Genomic DNA, 8,685 nt, shown 5'->3' with positions numbered 1-8,685 from the left:
GTGCAAGTTTTAATCTCTTAAAATTTTAGGGAAAACAACCATCTTAGTCCCTATGTTATAGTTATATTCTAGTTTTGCTCCTTGTATAATATATATTTAACCTTCAATTAGCATAGACGTGCAAATTTGGTCACTCATGCTAATGGAAATTAAAACTTAATGGAATCATTATTTAAAAACAAATAAAAAGAGAGAAAACAAAATTAAAGATGGGGATTCTTTGGCAACTTCCATCGACATCTTCTTATTGGGAAGTCTTAGATTACATTTTTAAACTTTTTTTTCATTGACGTGATACTTCCAATTTTTTGGTTAAATTATATCTTCTCGGGACTCATGATCTGGCCACAAAAATGTACTCATCCCTCCAGAATGCTAAAGTTAAAATCAATTTTATTGAAAAGTATATATGTCAAATACAGAATTGTAGAAAGTTATTAAAGAAAATTTAGTATTGTTCATTCAAATATGGACAAGAAATACAAGAATAGAGCAAATAGATAAACGGATAGGACCTAACTGTTTATGAGCCAAATACAAAGCTACTTAAGAGCTTAATTGGGTCAATCAACCATGTCATTTTTAGTTTGTAATCAGACAAATGTTCTTGAGAAAAACTTATCTTCAGTGAGGGTATAGCTGCAGGTCCAATTTGGTAGAGCAAGAAGATCAAAGTCTAAAAGAATAAAGATGAAGAAATGTCATAAAACAAAGGTAAATGAAGAGACAAATGAGTTGACAATGAACCAAATCTTCATGGATGCTTGTCAGCTTCGTAACACATTAACCTAGATTTTTTTTTTCTTTAATTCTCAAAATTAATAAAAATAACGATTCCGTTTAGTTTTTAACTTATGTTAGTTTGAGGGACCAAAATTGCATTGAAGGTTAAATAGTCTTAGTCAAATTACACAAGAATCAAAACTCAGATATAGCTATAACACACGGACTAAAATCGCCATTTTCCCTGAAATTTCATTTAGAACTCAATGTAAACTCAAATTATTGGCTTTGATTTCATTCAACCATTTCTTGACTTAGTGATGTGGAGAGATTTATCAAAATTAGCATTAGTGGTTTCCCAAGTGATAATACAAGGCAAGCAATATTTAAAGTTCAATTATATATCAATATACTTGAGATAAAGTTATATGGTTGTATTTCAAGTGAGAAAAACCCGTATAAGTGAAATAATGAAGAAGTCACATAAGCTTGTCTCCAATTTCTTGCGTCTTTCAATTTATTCTGTTCTTCCTCTCTTTTAGTTGAGTCTTACTAGGATACAATTCATGGCGGTCCACAACGACTACAAAGAAGATTCATGAAACTGAAAAGAAAAACAAACTTATTATTTTACAATTCACGAACAGGTTGTGGTGGACAAAATTAGTTAATATTCAAAGCTAGGAATATGTGTCTTTCTACTGACAAATGTCTACTACACGCCCGTTTTAATCGAGAAAATTACTAAAGGAACCAAAGAATACAGCCTATGACGTATATTTAGACCTTCCTATTGTACTTTTCGCAATTGTATCTCTACTTTTGAGTAGCATCCAATATAATTAAATGAAGGCTCTAAAGTACCCTTTTTTGTAAAAGAAGAAAATGAAATTTAACTTTTAAATGATGGGCTCGTTCTTTGCACGGGCTATCGCTCATCTAGTTTAAAAATAACAAGCTAGTATGCCTCATTGGTCTACTATTAAACATCAATATCGATTACTAGTTCAAAGTTTGGTGAGAATTTATAAAAGTTTTAGTATTTTGTTATTATTTTCTTCAAGAAATGACCTGAAAATGGAGAAACTCCTAGTGGGAAGTGCTTTCCCTTTAAATGAGTTCAAGCGGCGCAATTCAAAACATCCTGTCAGCGAATTTCGAATACCAAATGGTTATACCAAAAAAAGAAATGACGTGGTCGGACTTTTTTAAAAATAATTGAACCCAACCGTTGCATCGACACTCATGGTTGTCCCTCAAATTACATGTGTTTGAGAACAAACATTCCAAAACCCATGCCCAGAAATGTGGCAGTGGAAATCCCAAATATCCCAGCAAGAATAGCAGGAACAACCAAAGAGGTCCATCCCTTTGCAGTAGCCATTCCACAAGCTGTTGTAGGACCTCCAACATTAGCATTGGATGCCAAAAGCAACATCTTTAGGTCCATCCCAAATAGCTTTCCTAACCCTAGTGTCACAATAATATGGACAGTTACTTGAACAAAAGCAAACATAAAAATACTAGGTGTTGTATTGATGACATTCCGAATACTCCCGCTGGCTCCCACAACAGCAAAGAAAACCTGTTTCAAAGAAGGAGAATAAGTCCCACAAAAGTTCAATTTATCCAGAAGGTAAAGAGTTAGAAAAACAACTTGTCTAACATGTACAAAAAGGTATTGCCAGTTCTCAAGGTATAAAAATTGGAAGTATGCAAGAAATACATGTCGAGTATAAGACAAAATAATAGTATTTACATACACACTTTATGTGCACAAGATAGAAAAATTTCGGATAGCTCAATTCAAGATGTGTATTTTTTAGTATGCTAAATTGCTTATGTCGTAACACTTAAAGCAAAAGGAAGCTCAGTCATGAAACTTATAAGACTAAAATTCAGTAGAATACACGATCTTACCTATCTAATTGTAAATGATAAGTGTCAGATATGTCGCTCTATTAATCAGAAATGGCCGTTATGAAACTATCTCTGTTGTTTTTTATTTGATTGGTCTCCTAAAATGTGACCTGAGATATGATTTTTGGATTTCTTAAAGAGTAGAATATGCCACAATTACCTGCATCAAGACTATGGCAATTGCATCACCAGCACTGGCAAGGTTTCTAAAATGAGCAGGAAATAATGTCGTTAAAAGAACAACTATTGCTGTAATAGCAGGAAGGTCACATCCTTGAATTCCAAAATATCGACTAATAGAAGTGCCAGCTTTACAAATAGCAAAGGAAACAGCAACTGCTGTAGCAATCTGCAGCACAGGTTTGTTGCTAGGGTCAAACTTCATAACTTGAGTAGCATCTGCAAAATTATTAGAAGAGTAAACTACTCAGCGATCGGACTTGTCTTATTTTTAGGCAACTGAAACATGTTCAAAAAAGCAGATAATATCATAAGAGATAACACAATTAAAGATACAAACATGCCCATATCTTTATAAACTAGGATTTCAAAGAGAAAATAAGAATCTGTCCTTCATATGAGATAGATCTTACAGTGATGGTGCAATACAAAGCATAGAATAAAAAATTCTCACCAGAACAAAGTTGATTACAAGCAGAGCAAAATATCAAAGAAAATGCATACAAATGCGAGGAACACTATATTAGACATCTCATTATATCATTTTTTATGCCCTAAATAGTACTTACCACCACTTGATGCCGAAGCCTCTGAAGGTATTTTGGAGGCCAATGAAAAAAGTGCAATAAAATATACTGCACAAATAACATTATCTGCGGCAACACCTGCAGCCATAACTGATGGAGACACACCAAGTGCCTCACTGATAGCAACATAATTAATGGCTGCAAAAACATACAGAGAACATTATTCAAATAATAACGAAGCAGGAAAAGACATGGACGAAAGTGTAGAACTATATACGATGTAATTCTGCTGAGAGACTATTAATCTTGCACAAACTAGCATTCCCACCCCAACGGAAAGTGATTCCAACATATAATCAGCATAATATACATTAATTTATGTATGTGTGATTGTCTCGGTTATCTTGCATGCAACATCAAATATAAGCACAACATTTCACAAGATTCCTACACCGAATATTTAGAATTAGGAAGAACATTCTGAAAATGTCCAGCTTTGTTTCTAAAAATTAAAGGACTTCGCGATGATCATCTCGGTTTGCAAGAAAGTCTTCAATCAAAAAGCTCTTCTCAAATAGCTCACATAAAACATCAAACAGGAAATTCAGCAATCACAAGTCAAGGTGTAAAAACGTAACCGAAAAATTTCTTAGTTTTCCCAACCAAAACTGGATTTAAAGGGGAAAATTGTACTGAATTTCTAGGGAAGGGCTTCTCATTGCTTTAAGAAATCTATAAATTCTTCAAAAACCTTGTTCAGAAATTTACAAGTTGAATAGCAACAATGAGTTCTTTCATTCCTGGACATCTGTCATTACGGCATCCGAAATCTTTAGTTACTATCCAAATGACATGTGCAACAGTAGGAGAGTTCAGTTAGCTTAAAAATATCAAAACCGCATGTTGCCATTGACCACAAAGTAAGACACCAAAGATTTTGAACCAGAGACCCAAGTTTCCCTTTATTTAGTTCAATTGACCTAATTTTCATCTTGTGTCGTGACCTAGTTTTCCTCTCTGAGATTGGATTCCGGTTAAATGTATATTCATGACCAGAATACAAATGAAACATACAGGAACATGTACCCTCCATGGAGCCCCTAACAAAAGGTCAAGATGATTAGATGTCAGTCCATAAAATATGATATATGATTTCATAAGATTGTCAAGTTTGTAAATTGAGGCTCTAACATCATAAAAAGCCAACGATTGGTTTATCACCTTTCATTCGTTCAAAAAGTAGCAAGAGTTTTTTAACAAAATATATACAAATCCGGTCAAGACATACCACCGGCATACAACTTTTTATTATATAGAATCCGGTCAAAACATACAACTTTGTATGGTATAGAATCCGGTCAAAACACACAGAAAAAAAAGGTTTTTGTTACGCTACTTACTTCCACCAATGTAGCTTCCCATGAGGGCAACAGCTATTTTCCAACTATCTTGACCGAGTGATCTCATAGGCACCATCAGATATGCCACTACAGTCCCAATAATCGTCCCGGCTGTCACATTGGAAGACAAAATATGAAAACAACATAACAACATAAACGCCTGAAAGTTGAAATTAGTAGATTGCCCAGCATATACATAAAAGAAGATGACACAAGCATTAATCTGTCAAACGGTTGCTACAACTCACCATGTTTTAAAAGTTATAGCACATCACCACTGAACTGTAAATATTTATTCATGTTAAGAACTCAAGAATATCTTGATTCTAAAGTCAAAGATGTAGCTTCTCAAAATAAGAGAACCTGAGACATCTTTATCAGATATTAGAAAAACATTTTCATACATCTAACTAAATATGGCATTTCAAAAACTTTAAGAGTTGTGCTTGCTACATTCCTGAAACAATGATAAGTCAAAATCTAGCTATTACTATACTGATAAGATTGATATGTATGTAAGAAGAGCAGTTAATCTTTCTTTTCACTACCTCTCAACTTCTTTGTGCTCCTCTAAATCGCTCAACAGTCAATTCTTCATCAAGAAAAAGGTTCCCCTTTCAGAGGTAATTGTTAGGTAATCATAAAATCTTCTTTTAGTTCCCCTGTAGTGTCTTCGGAAGACCTGTGGGTATATGGATGTCTCTTTTCCCAACGGGCGCTTCTGGTCTATGGTAAATGATGCATTCCTTTTTGTCCTTTGATCCATATATTAATATGTCAATTTGTGCCCATTTATTGGCTAGAACACATCATGAGTCAAAAGTTATTACTCCAACTATATTGGTAAAATTGATCCATGTATCATTCAATATGGTATTTCAAGAAATTAAAGAGTCGTGTTTGTTACATCCCTGAACAGTGATACCTAGAAATTCAGTTATTACTATATTGATAAAATTGATACGCACGTAATTCAATACTCCAAGGTATACAATTCAGACATGTTTCTACATCTCTTAAGGCATTTTTGGATTCCGTCATGTTCGAACCAAGATAATGATGAATCATCAGTCACCTTTAATTGATTGGTCATGTTACACATCGTCCATTCAGAACAATCACTGACTAAGTATTTTTAATGCCATTTTAGCACAACAAAGAAAAGTCACAAATGGTTCACCATCAAAAATTGCAAGAGCCCTTGTGATATACTTGTCACTGTGGAGCGTTATCTTACAGAAACTACTCAAAATACAGTTTTAATGGTTGACCCTTTGCTTCCAAATAAGTAAACAGTAGATATATGCACATCCCTGGTTGAAATACTCACAAGCAGCAATGCTAAGTACTCGCACAAACAACGATCTCACGAAGTAAAAGGACGAAATAATATTTAATTTATCAACTTAATGGATGACCCATATCCAATTAGCTTTCATTCTAAAACATTGTATTTACTGAAAATTCAAGCTCATTTGCCAATGTTTTAATAAATTAACCAAACTAAATCCGGAATCTAGCAATGTTTAGCCCATGATCCCATCAGATAGTGCCTTCACAAGTAGAACTAAAACAAAACAACCACCTGTATTAATTTCAGCAATTCAGGCAAAGGGGTATAAACCAATATTGGATATAAGAGAAAAGAGCAGTACTTTTAGTAAGCAAAAAAGACCTGATCCGAGCAAGAAAGCCAAAAGTAGAGGACCGGTAGAGCGTATCACATGCCGCAAATTTGCTCTGAACAACAGTAGCGGGATTGTCAGTGGCAGCAGGTATTTCAACACAACTGAATATGCCGGCGCTTCATAAGGAATAATCCCCATATTACTTGCAGTCAGCCCCACCAATGTGCTAGCCAATGCAGCACTAACCATACTCCCAAGTTTAGTCTTCTCTGACCTTCAGAGTCCAGTCCATTCTCATACTTCAGAAGTCAAATCAGCATATGTTCTTTGGAATTCCACATAAACGTGTACTAGGCGATATTATCAAAAGCAAAACAAGGGGAAATGGGAGATGTGTGTTGAAACAATTCAAACAGTTAGCTAGATGAGATGGTCATACAATTCAAACCAGGAGCAGATCAGAGTCCCGCTTACAGGTTCACGTACACCCAGTAGCTTTTATTCTTAACTTAAAGTCGTTGCTGGAACTCATAAACTTCAAATCCTAGATTCACCTCTGATTTCAAACATGGTAAGTTCAAACATGACCATCACTCAAAAAGCCAAATGAAGAAACAATCGGGGGTGTTGAGCTGTAACATAATTAAGTAATTAACAAAGTGTGTTATTTCTAAGGACCCGTTTGGCCATGAGAATTATTCATCTTTTTCAGAATAATTTTTTTTACTTTATCTCAGAATCAGTGTTTGGTTATAAAAATTTCAAATCCAACTTCAGATTTGGAAAAGTGCTCCAAACCTGTTTTCCAACTCCATCTTCATAAATTCCAAATAAAGTGTTCTATTCTCTCCTTTACAAAAAGTATAACCAAACACAACTTCACTTCAATTTTAACTTCATAAATTCCAAATAAAGTGAAAAATATTTGGAATCTAGGCCAAACGCCTACTAAAATCCACAAGATATCTATAAATATTTGACTATGGACCCAATTATTATTGTAGGATTAACTTAAAGTCGTTGTTAGAACTCATAAACTTCAAATCCCAGCTGCACATCTGATTCAGCGTGGTAAGTTCAAACATGACCATCACCTAAAAAGGCACATGAAGGAACAATTGAGGGTGTTGAGCTGTAATATAAGTGTCTCAATTTATATGACACTTTCTTTTTTAGTCCGTCCCAAAAAGAATGACCTTTCTATATTTAGTAAGTAAAATTTAACTTTAAAATATCTATTTTACACTTAATGAGATGATATATAGGCACACAAATATTCATCACTTATTTTAGACCACAAGTTTTAAAAATTTTACTCTCTCCATCTCAATTTATATGACACCATTTGACTTGACACAATGTTTAAGAAAGAAAAGACAACTTTTGAATGTGTGGTCTAAAACAAACTTCGAACGTTTAAGTTGTTTATAATTATAAAAACGTGACATTCTTTTTAAGGCAGACTAAAAAAAAGTGTAAAAAAGTGTGCCACATAAATTGAAACAGAGGGAGTACTTTATAATTCTTAAATTCTGTGTTGGAGTAATTAACAATATTGTGTGTTATTTCTAAACGGTCACACAGATTCAACAATATAATCAGAACAATTAATGTTTCTAATATCATGGGAAGTAAAGTATTATTTACCACAAACCAAAAGCGCCAGTTGCGAAAAGTGACATCCATATACCCCAGTGATCATCAGGAGACACAATAGGTGAACTCAAACTCACACATGATTTTACAATTATACAACAATTACCATTTCTTTTTCTGGTTAAAAATTGAGTGTTGAGTGATTTAGGAACGGCCAAACAAGTAGAAAGAATAAATATTCTTCTTGTTCTAGGAATATTAAGAGAAGCCAATGGAGAAGAGTGAAAGGAGGAATGCAATTTTTGAACTACTGTAAATGCCATTAGCTGTTAAAATTAGAGACTTGTGAGTACTATTCGCCGATACGGGACTTATAGATAATGAACTCTCGTTTTCAACTTGAAAGTTTAAAATACAAACAACGACCATAAGAGACAAAAAAAAAAAAAATATATATATATATATATATATGTCACTTGACCTACCTTTGAGAAAACTAATATAAACATATAAAAATTATGTGAGAATAATCTCCCCCTAAATAAGACTCATTAATGACTACATTGTGGATGCTATTGTGTCGTTTACCAGAAGAACGGATCTTCGTTCATCTTTTTCACCAAAAAAACTTTTTTGAAATACAACACAATTATGATAAAATTCAATAAAGATAGAAAATTCAGGACAAACTCTAATAATTCGTAACACCAT

General features: G+C 33.7%; 1 protein-coding gene across 1 annotated transcript; it reads right to left on the bottom strand.

Moving 5' to 3' along the window:
• Window positions 1-1,895: 1,895 nt before the first annotated feature.
• On the bottom strand, window positions 1,896-8,384 carry LOC132036910 (uncharacterized). The gene is made up of 6 exons (XM_059427327.1): window positions 8,026-8,384; window positions 6,426-6,652; window positions 4,751-4,861; window positions 3,393-3,548; window positions 2,804-3,042; window positions 1,896-2,308 (listed from the first exon to the last, which is right to left on the bottom strand). Exons 1-6 carry the CDS (start codon window positions 8,295-8,297, stop codon window positions 1,985-1,987), a joined length of 1,329 nt encoding a protein of 442 aa, XP_059283310.1. The 5' UTR covers window positions 8,298-8,384; the 3' UTR covers window positions 1,896-1,984.
• Between the last annotated feature and the right edge of the window lie 301 nt (window positions 8,385-8,685).

The sequence above is a fragment of the Lycium ferocissimum genome, chromosome 11, assembly GCF_029784015.1.
Source record: "Lycium ferocissimum isolate CSIRO_LF1 chromosome 11, AGI_CSIRO_Lferr_CH_V1, whole genome shotgun sequence".
Lineage (NCBI taxonomy): Eukaryota > Viridiplantae > Streptophyta > Magnoliopsida > Solanales > Solanaceae > Lycium > Lycium ferocissimum.
The sequence above is the reverse complement of the archived record's forward strand: the minus strand, read 5'-3'. Positions and strand labels throughout refer to the sequence as shown.